At 42.9% G+C, this 22,622-nt stretch overlaps 1 protein-coding gene across 1 annotated transcript in view; it reads left to right on the top strand.

Annotated features, from left to right (window-relative positions):
• Positions 1-22,622, top strand: part of TENM4 (teneurin transmembrane protein 4) — a 404,484-nt gene that overhangs the window by 270,683 nt on the left and 111,179 nt on the right. The window contains exons 13-15 of the mRNA XM_034073053.1: positions 6,108-6,293; positions 12,509-12,535; positions 20,456-20,602. Coding sequence (XP_033928944.1) covers positions 6,108-6,293; positions 12,509-12,535; positions 20,456-20,602 — 360 coding nt within the window. The remainder of the gene's footprint in view (positions 1-6,107; positions 6,294-12,508; positions 12,536-20,455; positions 20,603-22,622) is intronic.

Raw genomic sequence — 22,622 nt, 5'->3', positions numbered from 1 at the left:
AATATGCTGAAGGTCACTGAAACTGCCCCAGTTTTCAGGAAGCTCTCAGCCAGCTCACCTGCTCTTATATATTAGCCCTAAATCCATATTTATTAAAGGATTTAGCAGGCAGGTCAGAAGCAGCTAAATCTCTGCTTCCACATCACAGGAATGCTAAAGGAAAACGTTCACCTGCATTGCTCTCCCCAAAGCTGGAAAGCTTTAAACTGTTGTCAAGCCAATTTTAGGATTTTTGGGGGATAGGGGTAAACATGTAAAAATGGATTTGCCATAAATGAAGCACAAATTGACATCATTATCCCTTTCCCAACCCAGTTCTTTAATGCCATGTGGATATAATAGGAGATTCCGGTTTAGGCCACTTCCTATGTTGGCAGCTATTGTGTCTGTTACATCAATTAATAAGGACCACTAACAAAGCATTACACTGATGGCTAGTGTTTGATAGGTTTCTTTTCCCTCTTCTGGAATATCAAAGGCAATATAACAGACCTTTTCTTCTCAAGGGGACAGATTTGGTGCAGGTTTTAGCAGGATATGCAAAAAAAGGAAGAGAAAGAATCAGATACAAGGGGTTTATTTATATGAGTAACTGCTTTAGTATTACTTCTAAAGTGCCCTTAATGGACTGTGACCTTGTTACACCTGGCACAGAGCAAACACAGAGCAAAAGGATAATCTTGGCCTAGGATTGTTGAGATTCTTAAGCAGTGACAAAAAGAACAGACAGAAATGTGCTGGTAAAGATGGAATAATATAACACCACAATGCAATATTGAGAAGTTAAGGCACATCAGCAGCTACGGTCAAGATTTTGGGTAGGTTTCATGGGGATTAAGATTTTTAAGAGAGCCTGATGCAACCTTTACAGACCAAAGGGAAATCTCCCCTCAGATCATGAGGGGATAATGAAAACCAAAAGCCATTTCTCTATAAACTAGCCAGCAGGCAGCTGAGGGTTGTCCCAAGGGCTGGTTCCCATTAGGAGTGAGCAGTGATGGGATAGAGCAGGTCCTGAAACTGAAGATGGATCGCTTCTTTTTTGATGATTTGCATGAAAATTAACCAGGATCCTGTTAAAATGGCATTATCTTTTTAGAAGGGTAATGTTAATGATGCATTTGAGATGGCTGAATCACCCAAAACTCAACAGTGCCTTGAGCACAGGTTGCTTCAGGAGTTCTCCATGTGAGGTAAATCATGTCTGGAACCACTTTTCTTTCCTCCTTGACCCAGGGCAACTGGGCTCAATATATTTCTTCATAGAAGAGTGGGATGAAACCAGGCAGTGGAAGACACCAATCCTAGACAGTAACATGGTGAAAACCCAGATGGTAGAGTAGAAATGGACTCAATTCCTTAGCTAAAACTGTGCATCCGTGAATCACGTTGACATCCAAGAGTGCCCTCTGCTAAGTGCAAATGTCAGGGAGGAAAATACAGGGTATGTACTCAAAGTCCAGGAATTTCCCACAGAGGCGGAGGGGCTGATTGCAACTTCTGAGGACATTAAGCTTCATATTAACCCTTAGAACTGAGCACCAGATTTGCTCCGAACATCCCCTTCCTTCATGGAATTACAGGCAGCCTTGAGAGCTGCACGGCGAGATGCAGTAAAGCACAATGCACCTCTAGGAAAGGATAAGGAATGGCTGAGCTGTTCATACAAACAGTGGAAGAGATTAAAGGTGAAAGGAAATATTTAGTCACCTTTTGGGAACAGCTGGTGTGAAAACATTTACCAGGCAGGTTCTTTTATGCACAAGCACAGCATTCGAACTAAGCTTAAATAGGCAGGAGCAATATAATGCAGCTGGCCAGCCTGTGAATGCTGTAATAGGAGAATTAAAAGCTTTCCTTCTTGTTTGCTCACGCAGCTCAGATGGGAGCTAATCATGTCCTCTGATTGTAACAGCAGAATGGGGAAATGTACCAAGGCAAAAATGCAGCTTGTAATAAGACAAGAGGTGGCAAATTCTGTCCCTGGGACTGAATGAGGACGGAACGATTCACCTGCCCTTTTCTGTGAATCAGCCTTAAATCATCTCGAGCTGCCCAAAAAGAGCTGTATTTAAGTGGAAACTTAATCTGAAATCCATTTTGATCATTTCTTTGAGTGCCAGCAGTAAAGTAAAAGCTACTCTGACTATTTAATCACCCATTAGAAACCTGTGAGCGTTTAAGAGCGCCGTGTTATAATGGGCTGGGGCGTGCAGCAGGATGTGTGTTGTAAGGCTATTTAAATTGTATGGTACCCATCTATCTTTAAACTGGCAGCTAAATGGAAGATTTAGATTTGAGAGTTCCTGGCTCCTGGTTCCCTGTCAGAAATAATTAAACTACATTTTAGGGAGACTGTCGTAAGTAGTTTGCTTCACAAGTGTTTTTCACAGCTGAGGGTCTTTATTACAGCTCTTGAGGCCTGGGAATCCAAACCACTTTACTATCCATTATATATGAATTATACATTCATAACCTGGAGGCTGCACTCTCTTGCCTAGCCAGTGGTATAGGTGGGGTCTCAGCTGGGTGGGAGACGAAGCCCCAAATGTTCCCAGTGTTCTGGGTTATCCAAAGCTCTGTCTGGTTTCGATCATGCAGTGCCTGTCCTTTGCAGAGCATGTCCCTTGCCTATGTGTGCAAAACTGCTCCTTGGCAGCATGTTGTCCGAGGAATATTGCAGTTGCAATGTAAATGTCCCAGTGGGTTTTCCATCCCTTTTCACATGGGTGACTCCACAGAGATTCTGCCTTTCAGAAAGTGCTTTCTTTTTTCTTTCTTCACTGTTTTTGAATGTCATTCCATTATCTTCCTTTCACACCTTTAAAATAACTCCAAGAAGGCTTTTGACTATCTCTCAATATACCTTCCTTTTTGCCTTCTCTGTTTTTGCCTCCGCCACCAACCTGTGGTTGACTTATTATGAGCTGTGTTTCCCTATCTTACAGACAGGACACAAGACTGGATATCAGGACATCAAGGAAGTCCTGTGCCTGTAGCCCCACTGAACTTCTTTATGCCTTCTTTACCTGCAAGGTTCTGCACCTAGGCTGGGGCAACCCCAGGTAGCATCAGTACAGGCTGGGGGAAGAGGTGTCAGATTCAACACATGAATAAAGGATGGAAACCAATAAGCAGAGGAGTGGTTTCAGTCCAACATTTGAGTTGCCCTATGGTGAAAGACTGCTAGGAAGCATCATAGGCTACAACAACTCTTTCTTAGTTTGGGCTAGGGGTAATGAGCACGCATGGCTGGGCTCCTTATGTTCATAGTAGGCACTGTAGTATGGTTTTACCTCCCTTGCATCTAGGAGCTGTGAAAATCTCTGTCTTGATGTAAAATCTTCTGATAACAGCTCCAGAGTCATGTCTTAACTGTTTGATAGTGTAATTTCAGCACAACTTCCATTAGATTCTGTTCTGTTTCAGCAGCAAGTGGTATCTGCACATCCTTGCACCTCATTTTAAGCACCCAAGGTGCCCAAATGCTTTTTCAGGTTTGACTCTAAATGGGACACACAAGATCCTGAGTGTCCTGAGCATATTTAGGCTCCCAAGTTCATTCATTAGAGATTTAAATACATAGGGCTAAATGTTTGAGAGGGTTTGGTAACGTCTGAGACACTGCAACAAATGGGGTTCAACTGGAAACTGCTCCACCACCCTGGGCTGTAGAGTAAGCAGGAAGCAGATGTTGTGTTCATGTCTCTTTGGGGTAATAAGATGTTTTCTAGATATACAAAGCTTTACTATTAATATTATCCTACTTACTAGGATAATAAAGAACTAAAGAACTCTCTCTCATCCTTGGAGGCAAGAATCCAGGGTGAAGACCTTGCAGCTCTCTTCTATGGTGCAAAACCTTCCTTCTGGAGCTGAAGTGAATGTTCCAGCCCTGTATGGAGAGCATGTAAAAGTCCCCAAACAGCCCAAGCTTCCTGTTCCTGGTGGTGTTAATTAGCAAAAGACTAAATGCAGTTTGAGTAAGGCTGAATTTCAGTCAGGTGTGATGCTAATGCAGGCTGAGTAGTTCTGAATATTTTATGTGTAGTCAGTGACCCGGAGTAAATGTCTTGTATAATACCAGTTCCCCCTCCACCCCAAGCCTCTGAATCCTGCACTTAATATGTTCAAAGGCAAAAAGAGAGGCACTGGAGGTGGGCTGGTGCCTGAGATATTCATTCTGGAAGTATATAATGGGGGGAAAAGAGAGAAAATATGCTCTTCAGAGTACCCTGGTACCTCTTCTTAGGCTTCCAGCCCAGTCCTGCTCAGCATTTCTTCTATTCACGTCTTGTCTCCACTCTCCCCAAGGGGAGCTGTGTCCCTACCCTGTAAAATCTATGAAATGGCTCAGTCAGGCAGAAGGCTTGAGTCCAAAACATTCAGGAAAGGTCAATCACATTTAGAAGCATCAGGCAGAGGAAACAGGGAAGACCTCATGGTCTGAAATACAGTCTAAATTGCCTGTCTTCTGGGGAGAGTGCAGTCATGGTTTATACGAAGTCGAAGGTGAGCAGTCAGGGGATGAGCCTGGAGAAGATTCATTTCACTTCCTATGCAGTGTAACACCACATCAGCATTTGGTTTTATTTTTATCCTTGAAATCAGCCCTGTATAGTAGTGATGGTAACAGGCACTTTAACACCTGACTCGTGGGTACCTGTTCTCCACCAAGTCTCACTTTATTCCACGTGAATACAGTGCAGATGAAAACATGAAGTCTCCCACATTCATGCCAATGGCAGCCAAAAGCCTAGTGCTCAGCAAAAATATGATGCATAGTTGTGTCCTCGTGTCCACTGAGGCTTATGGAGGGTGGGAAGAGCAGCACCCCTGAAAAGCTGTTGTGGAATGGGTGGTTCAGGGTTGCTGAATGAATGAACATCAAAGGTATCAGCACGAGCAGGTTTAATATGATTTAAAATACAGATATATGATATAGCTGCCAGAGGGGAGACTGAGCTGAGCTCTTAGGCAGAAGCTCTTCCCTGGGAGGGTGCTGAGGCACTGGCACAGGGTGCCCAGAGAAGCTGTGGCTGCCCCATCCCTGGCAGTGCTCAAGGCCAGGTTGGACACAGGGGCTTGGAGCAGCTGCTCCAGTGGAAGGTGTATGTGCCTGTGGCAGGGGTTGGAGCTGGATGGGCTTTAAGGTCCCTTCCAACCCAAACCATTCTATGATTCTATGTTCTATGATAAAATGATTTATCTGGAGACCAAAGGTGAAAAGTGCTGAGGTTCAGAGTGGATCCCCTTCCTTTCTAAGCTCTTGACAAAGCCTAGGTGTATCTGAATCCAATCTTAGTCTCAGCTAATCATGCATACTTGTGTCCCATGCCCAGTGGGGCTCACAGAGGGTATGAAAGCCAGCACCTCTGAAAAGGCAATGTACTTTAGCTCTTCTTTTTGGAGGTAAGTACTGAAATATCCAGCTGTGATTCCATGCTTCTGTTAACTCCAATAAAACTTGGGAACAAACACCATCCTATCAACTCCAGTGTGTGTAGCTCACAAAAAGATCAGTGGTACCTCCATGTACCTGAGAGGGGGGTTTTGATGGGTGGTAGGAGAATGGGAACATTGCAAATGTGCAGACTCAGTAGAAATAGAAGTATTCTGTATTGAGAGAAGCAGGGCTTTCATGAATCCCATCCCCAGAACCATGGGTTAACAAGCCCTAAACAGGCTTTTCCAGCACTCAACTTTAGCATCAGCAGTTTTATCAGCACATTGTTTCCACACTTAACCAGACTTTAATTAAATGTGGCTTTTGTTCTGCTTATTTGGAAGAGCCTTTCCCTTTGGATTTGGTGATCACAAAAGCTCAAGGAGTGCCAGATAATTCAAAGGCAAATAGGAGGATCAATCACAGCAGACCTCTGCAATCCATGTCCATCTCTTTTTTATTGTAATACACTTATTAGATTCTTATTGTCAGGAAGGATTAGTGTTGGGAGCTCCAGGAATTCCTTTCATTGCCCCATAAGGCAAAGTAGTGAAGTGTGGCTGTTTCCTTAACAATAACACTCTGGATTTGCCCCCCCCCCCCCCTCTTTTCCCTTCTCTCCACCCATATCCCTTCCTCTCTCTTCTCTCCTCTCCCACAGAGATCTGTGCAGCAGACTGCGGAGGACATGGCATTTGTGTCGGAGGCACCTGCCGCTGCGAGGAGGGATGGATGGGCACAGCCTGTGACCAGCGAGCGTGTCACCCACGCTGCAATGAGCACGGGACATGCAGGGATGGCAAGTGTGAATGCAGCCCGGGCTGGAACGGAGAGCACTGCACTATTGGTAGGGAGAAAGAAAAACCGACTCCTTTTCAAAGTGTAACTGATGCTCAGGGAGGAGAAAAGGCGCATGCTGAATTGAATCTGTGTGACTTAGTGTAGCATGAGCACCTTTGTTCTTGGATTTCCAGTTCTGACATCATACATTTCCATGTGGGAACAAGGCAAAATGTCCTTTCATTTGTTGATGACGTGGCTATATAGATATATTTGATTGTCAGACATGAAGTACACCTCTGCGGTGTTTGGTCTCATAGAGACAAGCTGTCAAATGTCAGCTGGATGCTTTTAAACACATCCCACTTTGCCTCTTTCAAAAGGTCTTTCTGTGGCCTCTTAAGACTTCTCCCTACTATGGTGACAGCATTTTCAGACTCATGCATCTGACCTAAAGTTTTCTTCCCTTTTATTTGCTCCATGATTTGCACTCCCACTTTGCTTGCCAGTATAAAAGAGGAAACTGCAGTCAGATGACTTCTGGCTGGTATTTAACTCTGTCTTGCTTATCCCTTGTCTGCTTGGCTCCCTTTCTAACCATTTCATTTCCCTCTCCCTTTGGTTCTGCATTCCTCATGCACCTGCACTTATCTTGAGCTCTTGGTGTCGTGCCTGTTATTATTACTCCTAAGGTGCCACCGATATGCTTCAAATAATGCAAAGAGGTGCAGTTCCTATGTTAAGCAACTTGCCAGCATCATTAATGAACTGGCTTGGCTTTACCTTCCTCCTTCATCTCACTTAACGACTTGATGCATTTTCCTGTCTTCCTTTTTCTGACTTTCATGCATTCAGCACCTTAAGTCCCATTCTATAGTCATACTATAAAATCAGTAGCATTAAAACTCCCCAGACACCATTTATTATGCGTTAATGGCAATCTAAATTAGTGAATCCATTTCTACTCTCCATAATTCCTCTGTTCACCTGAAAAACAGCAGTTGACTTGAGTGAGAATTCTCCTCTGGTCATTTTGGCTTAATCAATTTTATTTAAAGATAAGAAAGTTTACCTCTATGTTGCTTTTATTGTGCCATGATACATATAAATCACAGCACATCAAAATTAACCACTAGCAATACCTGGGTGAATGTCCACATAGTCATCCATGTGGATTATCAACTTAGTTACATGTAGACATCACTTTGCTTGAACACCAGGTAAGTTTACACACACACACACAGAGACAGGAAATGGAGCCTGATCACAGTATGTTAATTCCATCATTAGGGTAATGGTACAAACCATGTCTGTGGCTCAATTCTACTTATCATTTATTTATGCTAATGTCACCCTACCACATTATGGCCTCCACATGCATCCCCTAATGAAAAATAACTAGCTCTTAAAACTTCTTCCCTCTCATTAGACATTACATTCTGCTTTCTTTGCTATGGCCCTCGCAGCTTTCATTTCTTTTCATGAGGAAGGGCTTAAAAACGCCCTCTTTTAAATGTCTTTAAAATGAAAAGAGAGCAGTCCTGTGTTAATTACAATCCTGTGTTTCTGGAATATTATTTTATAGCCTTGTGTTGAAGCACTTTGATTTGGGAAGCAACACAGATTCATGAAAAGGTTTTAACAGAAAGAAAAAAGGCCCAGATTCCAGGGGACAATTTGATGTGAAAGTCATTTCTGCACAAAGAGAAGCCTGATTCATACCCTCAGTGCCATTTTATTAGCTCTGCTGCAAAACCAACATGTTGCTAGTTCAGTACATGATACTTCTGCACACAGCTCATATGCCCAGGCTGTTTTCACAAAACAACATTTTGTCCTTCATTGTAATTCACTTTACCCCATTATTTGCAGTGTTCCTCACTTTAAGTAAGAAGAACCCATGTTATCATGGGAAAGGCCAGCACTGCAATGCAGTCAGCATTGAGATTTAGCTGGTGCACACTATCATTTGGTGTGGTGCCACCTTCCTATTGCAGTGCTGCCTTGGTACAGGAATCCTTCTTTAATACTTAAAGTGAAGGAGCAATTCCATTTCTTTCCACTTCCCTCCACTCCTCATCTTCTTGCATGGTGATTTAGCAACACATTATTCCACAGTCTCATGCCTCTGAAGCTGCAAACAGTATTTCCTACAGAAGATTTCATTGATAAATGTGTGGAATGTAAAGGAGATTTGGCAAAGTCATAAATATCCAAGAAAATTGAATAGCTTTAGCAGGAGCAATAAGCTAGTTGTATTGGCACAGATGAAAGGACATTGACTTGGAATTACATTAAGTATGTGGAAAGCATTCCCCTTGTCCTTGTGTAATTTCCTTGCATGGCAACTTGTTCTGTTGACAGTAATGTCTATGTCATGGCCCGGTTTGCTTTAGCACTGACAAGCATAAAACCCCATTGCTGAAGTGATGCTTTAACAACATTGCCATGTGTGCAGGTAACATGGTAGAAATGGATGATACAAGTAAAGGACACTTCTTCCATTTCCTGCTGAGCATGTTTGAGAGTAAGAAATCCTTTTGTTTTATAGGCTATAGGAGGCTCTTTCTTAACGGTGTTCAAGGGAATTCTGATCCCAATGGATTAATTTTGTTTGCTCATACAAAGATTCGTGTCACCAAGTACTCTAGCTTGATTGCTCCCATTCAGGGATTTCATTAGAAGAACCCTAGCTAACTCCCAACCAAGAAATCGATGCAGAAGCTTATGTTCATCATCCTAATTCAACAAACTTAAAGCATCCAGGCAAGAGAGTAGAACAGAAAGCTGATTATTTAACTGCAGAAATCCTGAAGAGTGGTTCAATTGATTTGCTCTGATTTCTTAGAGGAAGAAAGCCCAAAACATGACAACAGCCACAATACAACAGACCTGTTATGGGCTCTCCAGCAGATCCCAACTTTGTCCCCAGTTAGAAACATTGCAAGAATTCAGCTTTCTCCTATTCTGGACCAAACCACATCCAGGGAGAATAGTAGGGTTTAGAAGCATTGATGTTAAAGGTGAAATGAACCCTCTTACTGTGGGTTCTGAAAGGCCAAATTACAACTTAGCTCCATGGTAGGCTGCTCTACGGGATTGATTGACAGGCAGCACCACGGGAAATTTCCTGGGTTTAATAGACAATGCCAATGGTATGTGAATCTGTATGATATTTTACCAGCAACAAGCCTTAATTCTTTGATTCATATTAGGGTTATTTAGCAAAATAATGGCAGAGAGGGTTTCCCTATGTGCTGGAGTTGGGATGTCCATCATCCTTGAGCATCCTGCACACAAGACCAAAGCCATCACTTGAAGTTCAGTTGCTGCACCTCAGTACTGCAGAGTCTCTAGAGCTCTGAGGGACCAGCAGTTACTTCTCCAACACACAACAGCCTACCTAGCAGGATTTTCAGAGCATCTCAGTGCCTAATTCCCATTGATCTCCTCAAAGGCTATGTGCTTAATTCTTTCTGAAAATCTGGGCCTGCTCATGTGTGGAATAACAAGTGCCTAGAGAGACAGACAGCCTGACCCACATGGGCTTCTGCTTACGATGCCATGGGGCTCTTTGTTGTTCTCCTTAGCAAAACTCTGGGTTTTGAGACCTTTGCCCCTCTAAGTTTGCCTTTCATCAGCCTTCTTAAGCAACCACACATGTTCTGAATAGGTTGGGTTGTGTTCAGTGCCTCTTGGTTTCTGCTGGAGCAGCTGGAATGCAGACAAGGCACAGTGCAGGTGGATCCTGGTCTCTTTTCCCCAGCTTTCCAACACATCCATAAAGCAGCTCAGTCCACACACAGCCCAATGTGCAATAAGCCCACCAGTGTCTGGTGAAGGTTCTTCCTGCTCAGCCACATCCACAGCAGAATCTGATCTGTGTTTGACTCCCTTGTACCCACCCTGCCTAGTTCAGATGAGTGCCTTTGGGAAGAGCCATGGGAAGAGCCAAGAGAGTGCCACAGCTGTAGCAGTCAGTGGAAAATACATGCTTGGTGCTTTGTTCCAACATGATTTTGCATCAAGCTGAACGCAACGTGGCCTTTAGTAGTTGGACAGCATATTTGACAGTAAATATTAGAGGTGAACTTCAAAGACAGGCTTTTCCCCTGTGGCATAAAAGTCTTCTGCCATCAGTGGTTCAGTGATGAATGGCTTCTGTCTCCTCTCCTTCAGATCTGTGTGATCTCAGTTTAACTCCAGGGATTTCACTGAATCTTCGTCCACTTCACCCCATAGGGAAGACAAAGGGAAAAAGAATAGCTGGAAAATGAAGAAAAAGAGTGTGCTGGGGAAGAAGTCCTGCCCATGGACCTGCCCCCAGCACATCCCTCTTCTCCCTTCCCTCCCTTCTCCTCTGTAAGCAGAGAGAAATGCTCATTTTGCCCTTCACAAAGACTTTCAGGCCAATCAAACCAGGTTAGCTCAGGCTGGTGAAATGGGAGGGCTTTCAGGCTGAAAATGCTCATAGGTGCTCCCCCCATAAGCAGGTCTGAAGGGACAATATGGAGTAGTAGAAGGTGTCCCTGCTCATGGCAGGGGGTTGGAACTGGATGAGCTCTAAGGTCCCTTCCAACCCAAACCATTCTATGACAGTGGCTTCTAGGAGAGGGGTGGTGATATGGAGCAGTGCCTTCGAGTGTAGGGGACACCTTAGAAAAGTAGCTTTTCTTCTGAGCCCCTACATGTCCTACGGCCTTTCCAAAGGAGTATCGGTAGGTAATTCAAGGCTAGGTTGGACACAGGGGCTTGGAACAAGCTGCTCCAGTGGAAGGCGTCCTTGCCCATGGCAGGGGATTGGAACTGGATGAGCTTTAAGGTCCCTTCCAACACAAACCATTCTGTGATACTGTGATAGTAATGACAGAAGTATAGCATGGGAACAAGACTATGCAGGTGTAGAGAAGAACAATTCATGCTACCATGGAATATTCCCATAGAAGGACCCCATTATTTTTCAGATTACAAAAGAACTTGACATATAACTGACACATCTGCTTGGCAGCTGCCTCCACTGCTGGTACCTGCACCATGACTACTGCCCAAGCTTACAGGCTGTGGATGTCAGAATCCAAGAGACCCATTCCCAGGCTGGTGGCTGAAGCCAAGTGGATGGTGATGCTGTGCTTTCTGCATTGCTACTGCTACACCAGCGTGATGCGTTAATCTCATTCCCAAGCTTCATAACTACCCTGCACTAGATTAGCTCTGAACCTCAGAACCCTTTCCACTTGTTACAATAGTGCTTTGATGGATCTGTTAGATTCACAGGATGGGGAAATCATTCCTACCAGGACAATGACCTCGGGTGGGCAGTCTGAATCCCTAACAAAAACCTCTTCAGAAGGGTTCTAAGGCACAATTGAAAGAGAGATTCCAGGGAGCAGACAAGAGAGCAAAGGATATAACATTTAGAGAGGTAATGAAAGAGAGAAATGCAACACTTGGAGCTTCTTATTAACAAAGCCCAGATGCTGCTAGCACAGAGAGTGCTGCCTGCAGGCATGTCCGAGGGCTCTCCAAGGCAGGAATCCTGGCTTCTGTTCATGTCTTTGCCACCAACTTTGTGTTTGACCCCGGAAAATCAATTAGAAGGTGGTTATCCAAATTAATGTTCCATGGGAATTGGGCACATGACTGCTCCCACCACATCGATTACTATCATTTTTCTTTCTTTAGCCCTCCTTGGAATGACTGTATTAATACTTCCCTATGTGGTAGAGCTGCCATGAGGTTTATTTCATATTTGGGAAGTAATTGATCTGGGTCTAAAGGATGCTGGATAAATACAATGAATGTGTTACCATTAGGAAGATCCAGGGAAAAGCCTTTCCCAGCCTGGTAAGATCACAGAGCTGTGTGGAATGATATGAGACAGTCAGGTGAGGTGGAGCACTTCCAAATGACTCTGGTTTTGCTGATGAAACAAAAAGCAGTAAAACAGAGGCAGATCACTACAGTATTCTGCCATATATCTATTTATACATATATATAGCATATATATAAGCACATGAGTATATATCTAAAGCTTTCCTGTTTCTCTTCGTGACCTTACCGAGCAAAGATGACCGGATGCCTAAACGCAGCCTCCCTGAGCTCTGTGTCTGAGGAGGGCTGTGCTGCTCCCTTCTCCCTTTTTTTCTCTCCTCATAATCAAGGTTTTTCTTTTCATATCACAGCGAACTCTCCTTTGCCTTTCTAGCACCTGCACAGTCTCGTAGTAAGCCGCAATGCACTTATTCAATCCTACCTTAAATGTCCTGTCTTTTATCTCCCAAGCTCACTATCTGGATAAGGTAGTGAAAGGTATGCTCTTCCTTCCTATTTTTCCTATTGTCTTTGTGTTTGAAAAAATGCACCGTGAACATGCTGTGTTGAGGTTGCATCTCTGCCTCATTGTCACCAAAGTGCTCCCTAATGTCTGGAAGGGTGAACGTTCCAGTCATTTAGGTAGGAATTAACCTCCGTGAGTGCTGTGACCCTCGTGTTAACATTGTATCAGTGTTCCTGTCCGTCCCCCCACTGTCCCTGCCCTCCCCTCCAAATCATCTCTCATCCTCACCCCTCCTACCCAGGTAAGGCAAGTCAGGAGGAAACAAAAGTGGCTGTGAATACAGCCAGAGCCCTGTACAGTGATGGGGTTTAATTCAATGTCTATGATCCATTTTGTAACAAGCAGGTGAGTGCCCTCTCTGTGTGGAGTCTCTATGTTTTTGATCCATGACTGCAAAGTCTTCCATGGGAACTTTGAGTAATGCTATATTACTGGTTTTGGTTCTTAATACAAAACTGTTATGATCTCAAAGCCTCTGGTTGTATAAATCCACAAAGTCTATGGAAATCAATGACATTGCATTAGTGTGTGCTACAATGAAATCCAAATCCAGCCCTATGGTTGATGTTGCATTAGTGTACACTACAACAAAACCCAATCCTATGTTCCTATTTGTAGACGTGAAGCAAGCCTAGGACCCAGATCTTTTGTCAATAAGGACAAAAAGGAATTGAACTGTTACAGAACAGAAGTCATCTCCTACCCTCAAGAAAACTCAGTTACAAATCAAAGCAATGAGCTAAATGAATTTAGGACTTTTAAACAGAAATAGTTCCCCAATTGATTTAATGTTCTAAAACCATTGAAATTTAGCATCTAGTTAAATACAACAATCTGACAAGAAAGATGATGGAGTTGGACACAGATCTCTTTCTACATGGCTGATTTGACACAAACAGCAACACAGCACTGACACCAAGCAGCATCGTATGTTTGCTGGTTAAACAAACCAAGAAATCAGGTTGAACAAATCAGTTTCTTCCATAGCATTGCCCTCCTTTTCAGGTTGTGAGCAATCAGAAACAGCAGCCATGAGAGGCTGATGAAGAAGGACAGATATGCCAAAATACTGGTCCAGTGAACAACTAAAATGAAGTGTCTGCCATATAGGGCTCTTGTGGTGTGACAAGAAACACGGTTGCCCTATTGACTTTGCTTCTCTGAATGAATTTACAGTCTAATGTTTCTCTCTCTTGTTTCCATTGAGGCTTAAAAGCAGGTTCAGGTACACTCACAAATAGGAAAAAGCTTTTAACAGGCAAACAAATATTAATGATAAGGAAATGTCCACACTTTAAATAAGGAGACTTTTGTCTTCAGTGTAATGCAGCACCTTGTAGCTGTCCATGGACCCATGTTTATATATCAGTGGATTGTTGAATGGTAGGTAGTTTTCTCTCATTACTTATTGTCAGTAAAGCATGCTTGGCTTCATTTAAATTAGGATTAAAAAGTATATTCTCCTTCTTATATCAAGCAAAGAGGGTCACTTGTTGTGTCCTTATGAAGTAATAGCGGTGGCATCCTTACAGGAAGATAGGAGCCATCACGAGGGAGTGGGATCAGAGCCTCTTATTAGTGTTCTACATCCCAGTGTTTTGCATTTCAAAACCCCAGGACGACTCCTTTTCATCTCAACATGTGTTGGAGGAGGTTGAATCAAAAGGTAGCAGATAAGCACCAAAGGGATAGAAAAGAGGGAATCAACCTACAGAGCCTGGGTCCAGGCACCTTCAATACTGATTTGCCATTCAGTGCCCAAATTGTTATTTACTAAGTCTTCTGTTGCTGTCATTTTTCCTCTGTGTAGCCTTTTGACTCACCTTTATGCCCAAGAATAAAGACATGTTATATTTAGTGAGTATTTCAGTGGGTAACAGGTTAAGTAACACACTACTAATAAAAGATGGTCTCTTTCCATGCATGGCCTCTTTTGGAAAGATTAGCAATAGCTGGAACATTAAAAGTACATGGTTTTTTACTTGGCTAACTGCATGGTGTGCATATTTCAAACCTAAATTACTCATGCCCTTTTGGCTTTCTTAATTATTAACATCTTGCTGGTTGAAATCCCTTCTCAGTAATCCCGCGTTGTCAAGGGTGAGCCTGATTTACTGCTGAATCCTTCCTACAGCTTTACCATAAACCAGTAGGTCAGAGAATATGCAGGATTATTCCTACATTGGAGGGCAAGTTTCAGTAGCAAACTTCAGTGTGATTAAACCAAGAAGCTCTAACTAAAATTGGAGTTTTCTAAACTAAGGCCTAATTAACACTGGTAATGCTTAGAATGAAAAGAGGTGCCTGCTATTAAAAAGGTGCTGATTTTGGAGAGAGATTCTTCATCCAGAATACCATTGGAGCTGAACTAGATGATCTCAAGGTCCTTTCCAACCCTAACTATTCTATGAGTCTATGATGGTACATCAATGTAATTAATCTCTATTGATGTTTAGAAGTTCTCACTCTTAAAATATAACTGAATTAATCCTGCAGTGAGGCATATAAACAACTAGTCTGAATGAAGAGGGACTCTTCATCAGGAACTGTAGTGACAGGACAAGGGGTGATGGGTTCAAACTGGAACAGGGGGAGTTCAGGTTGGAGATAATGAAGAAGTTCTTTACTGTGAGGGTGCTGAAGTGCTGGCACAGGGTGCCCAGAGAAGTGGTGTTTAAGGCCAGGTTGTACAGAGCCTTGGGTGCCATGGTTTAGTGTGAGGTGTCCCTGCCCATGGCAGGAGGGTTGGAACTGGATGATCTTGAGGTCCTTTCCAATCCTAACTATTCTATGATTCTATGATTCTATGATTCATTTTACAGGATGACTCTGATGAAGGGTTTCTGGATTCCCACCATCACAAAATATCATGGTGGTAGTTGAAGAGTTGAGTGTTTTCAGGACGCTTGCCTGCATTTCTCATCATTGGCAGGGATCAGCTGAGGCTTTGCTCCTCCCCTTCAGTCCTACAGAACTTCTACAGGTCACTTAGTGATTGTTGTTCCCTCAAGCTCCAAGTATTTGTGTCCTCACACGTTGCATTCAGCCATGTCCTAGTTGCTTTGGAGCTCAGCCTCCGTCTGTTGGGACTTGCTAGAACATCCATCAGTGCTTTCCTACTGACAATGGAGGAAAGATAATAGCCTTATCTTTTAAGTCCAATTTCAAGTGGCAATGAGGCATGGCTTGAAGAAGATCCCATTGAACCTTGTTTATAATTGGACTAATTAGAGGCCTTCACTGTACAGATCATTAAGAGCAGATTATTTTGCCAACAGCTTTAAAATGGCAGGATGATTTCTTACTCTGGTGACAGTCTCCTTTGACTCTGATACTCTTTTCTTGTCTAGTTCAAAAACCACTTCGATATTGCTTCCCTGCTCTGTATTACCTCTTGCATGGCAGACCTGAAATCCTTGGGAATGTCCCCCACTATTATCATCTTTCAGCAGCACTTTCATATGCATCAGCTGGAAACCCACATAAAGAGTACCCCCTGCACTGCTTCAAAAAGCTCTATTCATGTATTTAATTCCCTTAGTCACCCAAATACAGTTAACAAACAGGATAATGAATCATTAGTGCCTCTAGCTATGAGAAATCAGGGCTGCAAGATTATTGCAGTGTAAATCTGTGAGGATTAAGCCATCCCACTGTGCTGGTACTCAAAAGCACTTTGGAGACAAGGTGATTTTTTGCTTTAGTCCCCAGCATGGGGGGAAAGGAGAGGATGTAGTTTGTGTTGTCCTTTCGTCATGTGCTTTGAAGTGCACTGTTTGTAGACTGGGAAATACTCTGTGTTCCTACCTCTGTAGTGTCAGTGATGGTCAAGTCTTTATGTGAAGAAATGGCAGCACGTATAGGTTCATACTTCTAGATACATTGGCCTACATGTCCATGTTACCATCTACCTTTCTGAACGTACTCGTATAGCTGCTGTTTAATTGTGTTGTTTTCTAGTAATGATTTTCTTTCTCGTTACTTCTGGAAACTGTCTTCTTTCCTATCAAACCCATGACACAGAAGAGGTACAGCTTAATCCTCACATCACTGGTACTTGGTAATGTAGTGGTTAATAGCTGAAAACTTTTATGGTCATGAATATGTGAAGAAGAGTTTATCTCCTTAGGAAGCAGCTCTTTCTGACTCCTTGGAAGAGATTTATCTCACTAGGAACCAGAGATGTCTTTTTCCTTTGTTGGATGGGTAAACTTACATTCTAGACTTGAAAGATGCCCACAGTGGAGTATGAAATTACAAGTGGGAGTTATTCTCCTTTAGATATCTATAGCATAGATGCTTGTATCTCATCTAGCACCCTGGATAACTTAATATCTTATAACAACTTAATAGTCAAGAAGAGGAATGCATGCTTTGGGAATACATAATCTCATGAGATACTCTCCTCTCTCTTCTGACTCTCCTGTCCTGACTGATGACTTTCCTGTCTGCTTTCTGGGATGCTTGACTTTGTTTCTCTAGGTCCACATCAAGTCCAGGAAAGACCATTTGAATACTCTGAAACACATTTCATTTAGACAATGAATTGCACACAAAATTCATAGATATAGGACTGAACGAGGTCTCCTCAGTTAGAGTCCAGTCTTCTGCTGTAAAGGGTAACCACTTTGTGTATAACTTTATATAGATGTACCACACTCCATGGATAGGTAAGTGTGGTTTCTTCTCTTTAATGGGAAGCTACTCCATAACTTTATTCCTTTGATCCTGGCAGATGGAATTTACTTTCTATTTTCAAGCCAGAATTTATTCATGTTTGGTTTCTGCTCATTTGTTCTTATTCCACCATTATTCTCTTTAGCTTAAACAGCTGCTTTCCCTTCTCACTCTTTGTCCACACCATGAATTTGTGGAACACAAACAGTCTTTTTAGCCTTTGCTGTGCTAGAGTGAACATGTCAAGGTTTCTTATTTCCTCAGATGCAGAAGATGCCTCATCCAAATTACATCAGCTATTTTCTACCACTCCAAATTCCTCCTTTCCTAAGTCTGGAGTGTGGAGCACATGAAGTTCCATGAGTTCCTCATTTTTACAGGTGTATTAGTTTTTCCTTATATTTGCTTTTATCAGTCTCAGAGCAAGCGATCGATCACTACAGTATCTTTTCTGTCTAATAATGTTAGATCTTTCCATTTGAGATGTTTGTTCCAAAGATTAGGAAATGCAAAATATAATTGAAATGAAAAACAATAACATGGAATCCCTCTTTTCTTCTGAATTGTCATATGAAACCTCATAGGCTAACTTAAACCATTTCTGATCTGTTCCTGCGTGGCTTGGAACCAAACCCAGGAGAACCAAACCCAAGAGGCTTTTTGTCTTCAGCTCCCAGCAAGAAGTTCTAAAACCTATCTATCTTCTTCCCATTGCAGAAAATAAAGAGCCTGCTTTAGGAATTAAACACACTTGTTGGGTTAAAATCTAATGGTATCCAACCCTTGTTCTCTTATCCTTCTACAGTGGTGTTGTCAACTCCTCATCACTCAACTCTATGTTTTTCATTGCTCTCCTGTCCAGGTCAACAGCACAGCATCTTTGCCAGGAGTTTCCAGAGCAACTGCTGCATAGAAAAGATCTTTATAGGATGAGTTATAAAGAGTCCAAGCAGTAAAACACGAGATGTGCTCAGTGATGATGCTCTAATGGATCCATGCAGGATAAGCTTGGAGTGAGATTTCTTCAAAGGTTTTTCTTCTAGGCAAATTTAGATAGATTTATAAAGATGGGATAAAAGTCCTATTGATACCATCAGGATGGTCCCATCCAAACTATACTTATCTAGTCCTAAAAGGGATTACCTATCTAGCGAAGTAATTTTAGCAGGTTACTTCAAGAAGTAACACACTTCTTTTTGTCCCTGCCCATGACAAAGGGTTGGAATTAGATGGTCTTAAGGTCCTTTCCAACCATAACTATTCTAGGATTCTATGATCCTTCTTCTCTCTCATTCTCCAAACCAAGCTTTTACTGAAAGGGAGCAATCACATCAACTCTAGTATAGAAAAAGATCAGATTAAATAGTTAAAAGTTTGGCACTGCTGTAAGTAACTGAAGGCAGGATATTAAACTGGAGAATTTCAAGTAGCCTCACCTATAAATAGCTCTCCTGTAGTGTATAAATACAAATATAGTGTATAAATACAAATATAGTGTATAAATATCAGAGTACAGGCAAGCATGCTCACACATACCCACACACTGCGTGTGCCCCCAAGAATGCACACTTAAAAATGAACATAGAAATACTGAAAATGAAATGACAAAACACTAAAATACAGCAAATACCTTTGGAAATTAAAAACTTAAGATCCTCTTAAAGGACTTTTCCATTTACCTCCTGTTAATGTGTCACTTGTTAGTAAAACCCCCCTAGAAAAGCTGTTAAGTTCACCATGAAACCTTCCTTTAGTTGCAGGTCATTTTGAATGGTGTTTCCCCAGTGCAGGACACACCATGACATGATGTGCTCTACATGCTGCCCTACCACTTCCATGGGCAGACCCTCATGTGTCAGGCAGTCAACCAGACATTACACCTCTTCATCATCACGTTGTAACCCATTAGGACAGGATAAGTCCGTGTTGTCCACACACTTTCAGAAGCAAAACCTGTCTTTCAAAGCTGGAGAACTCATAACTATGTGGCAGGATGCACAACACACGTCTAAATAGGGAAGGCCTTAAAGCAGGGCTCGGGAAGACTGAATTGTGTTCCTGCTATAATCAGTCCTGCTGATTATATATAATCAGTCCATTATTATATGATTATATGACTATAATCAGCCCATTGCACTGCAGTTTCCTAAGCTGTAATATGTGTCTTATGTTTCTGATGGCTTCTTGGTAAATATTTCTGAGCTCTGCAGGTAAAAAGCCCCCAGAAGTGTATAAGCAGCCTCCCTCCCACCACTGCTTACTGGGGAAAGTGCTGTCTTATTGGGGAAAGAAACAGGACAAGAATTCCAGCAGGAGATCCTCAGATGAGAAATCAAACCCTCATGAGCAGACTGGGAGATAGGATTCATCCCCCTTGAGTTTTATCACCTATAAAATAAACTCCTGCCTCTGTGCTGGGCTCCCTCTAGTCACTGGGGAGAAATGGGTGTTTTCCTCAGCTCATTGGTATTGGCATCCAACACATCCAAAGAGGCTGATGCCATGCGACAATCTGTTTCTCTGCTGACTACAGAGAGTTGAAGGTATCTCTGTTATTGATTAATTGGGACCAGATGAGATGAATCCCACCCAAAATGACTACAGTGGAGAAACTGAGTGTTTTCCAAATGTTTTCTGCCTTCCCTTTCCAGCTGGCTTTGACTGCTCACCAGTCTGAGATCTCAGTATTGCTGGAAGCCAGCTCCTTTATCCCACTGGGTGCTGGGAGCTTTAACCCCACATGCAACTTAGGTAACCCCAGCTCTTAGTCTTCCATAGCAAATGCTTTGAGAGACTCAGAGGGCAAGGTGGGTTTTCTAACCAGTGGAGCAGGAAAATCTCATTGCCTCCCCAAAGCTCACCATTCCAGGAGAGACAGGTCGGAGCCTGAGTAACCTGCTGTAGTGGAAGGTGTGCCTGCCCATAGCAGGGGGCTGGAACTGGATGATCTTAAGGTCCTTTCCAACCCAAACCACTCTATGATTCCATGATTCCTTTGGTCTAAGTAGTGAGGCTGTGCTGTGAGGACCTCCAGGGAGAGCCAGCAGCAACAGCTCATTGAGTGGTCAACCACCATCCCAATAGGTTGGAAAACACCAAGTGAGAGCAGAGAAACAAACAGAATGCAAAGGGAAAATGCTGTTTACTTAGCCCCTCTCCAGGCTGTTTGCTTTGTCTTTGCAGTGCATTTGAACATATGGCTCTTTGCCTTGCAGAGGGATGCCCTGGCCTGTGCAACGGCAACGGCAGATGCACTCTGGACGTGAATGGCTGGCACTGCGTCTGCCAGCTGGGATGGAGAGGAACGGGATGCGACACCTCCATGGAGACAGCGTGTGGAGATGGAAAAGACAACGATGGAGGTAGGATGTGAGCACATGCAACGTGTCAGGCTTCACAGAGCCTACAGAGCTCACCCAGTGAGTAGTCAGCTGTGCTTGATGCTGCAGGGCAGATTGGGTTTTGACAGCTGGTGGGGAACAGACAGTGAAGCCTGCCAGGCTGACTCAGCCAGAGTGGATTTGAATTCAAATGGAATGGATCTGGGGTGCCAGGGTTGAAGGGGGATGTTTGTTTATCCTCAAATCAAGTCCATATACCGGAGAGCAAGCAGAGGCTTTGTACACATCACCCCACCCCAGATGAGTGGCTCAGCAGTGATACAATGGGACCACCTCAGACAGCCAACATCCCTGCCTGTCCAAATGGCCTCTCTGCCTGAGGTTTTCATCAAGGCTCCTCAGTAAGTCACTATTGACCTGGCGTGGATGTTTTGAAGAAACTTAGAGGCTTTTGGTGACTGATCCCCATGCCCACAAGCCATCCAATCCCTCTCGAGCCATGTTTTATTGATTACAGTTCCATATGTAATGATGTCAGGCATGTGAATAATAGCTCTGCGTAATGCAAACTTAATATTCAGGGTTATCTCGTTACAAAGGAAACCCTGGTGCAGTGTGAAGGTTTGAATTAAAGGGCAGGAGATGAGATATTAAATTTAAGGCATAAGGGAGACTGCATAATTTGTTTTGTTGTCACTCAGCAAAAGGCTTTGTAAACCACAAGTCTGGGCCAGGACCCAGACTGTGAAGTGGAGACTGCCTTTTGCAAGCCTCTGTTTTATCATATTCACAAGAACAGTACAGCTACAACAAATAGCCAAGCCAAGACTGTGATTATCTGCTTCACAGCAACTGGGATTCTGATTGAATATTTAAAATACTTCTGCACATCTGGCATGGCAAATGGACCAAATTATCCCTTTAGAAAAGATGGGAAAAAAACTGGAGAACCATACAAAGAGTGCACACTCTAAAACAAAGATTGCTTTTTGCCTCCCATGAAACTGAGCATCACGGTACTTGTCTTTCCTATTTGCAGCTGACACAGGGCAGCGATAAAGTTCATCGCATCAGATGTATAAAACTATGGTAAACAGAGCCAAGGATAATCCCAGTTTCCATGGAAAAAAAATAACCAACACAAATCCTGTGGAGCTTTTAGAAACAGAGAAGGAAGGAGTAATAACATACAGTGCAGAACACAACTGTGCAACATCACAAAGAGCATGGCCACACTCTGAGTAGGCTGCTGGAACACCATCTCCTTGTATCTCCTGATTCAAGGTGCTCACTTTAGAACTGGGTTACCTTCACCTTGAAATGAGCTGTTTGTCACCTTGCCATTGCAGGACAGCAGATGTAGACAGGAGAGACAAAAGGCATCGATGTGTTTACAAGTTAATGCACATCAGCTGCTAACTTGCATTTGGTGAGCTCGTGTGGAGCAGGGGTGTATGCAGAGCAATGGATAGGTTGTAATGGGTTGCCTTGTGACAGCTTTTTCATGTGTCAGAGCCCATAAATGAGTGTTGACTTCACTCTTGATACACTCAAACTAGTACATGTACATGGTGTGCATTACAGCTTACAGATAACCCATCACGCACTGTTATTCCTTTGATTTTGCTGCATCACTGCTAAGGACTCTCAGATGAAAAGTTGAACAGTGGCAAACACCTTCTTGACTTGATTTTTGTTAACCATTTGTGAGCTCAAATCTAGAACTTCAACCACTGAGATGTAGGGGCATCAGCAGTGGTGAAGCATTTCTGCTCTGAAGCCTGAGTTCCTTGTGTATCACAGGGATTTGAACATAGTTACATGGACTTGTGAAGAAAGGCTGCTTCTGGACCTGTTTCCTAGCTTTTATGCTGATTTCTATGGCAAGACAGCTAGAGATGTTTGTAGAACATCCATAGGATAATTTTTATGTATAACTGGATAACTCCAGCACTTACCTTAGTTATCCACCCACTCAACACAGTTCTAATTACATCAGCTCCTGAACTCCTCCAAAGATGGATATACCACCTCTCTGCAC

The sequence above is a fragment of the Melopsittacus undulatus genome, chromosome 2, assembly GCF_012275295.1.
Source record: "Melopsittacus undulatus isolate bMelUnd1 chromosome 2, bMelUnd1.mat.Z, whole genome shotgun sequence".
NCBI lineage: Eukaryota > Metazoa > Chordata > Aves > Psittaciformes > Psittaculidae > Melopsittacus > Melopsittacus undulatus.
Note: the sequence above shows the minus strand (reverse complement) of the source record. Positions and strands in the feature narration are given on the sequence as shown.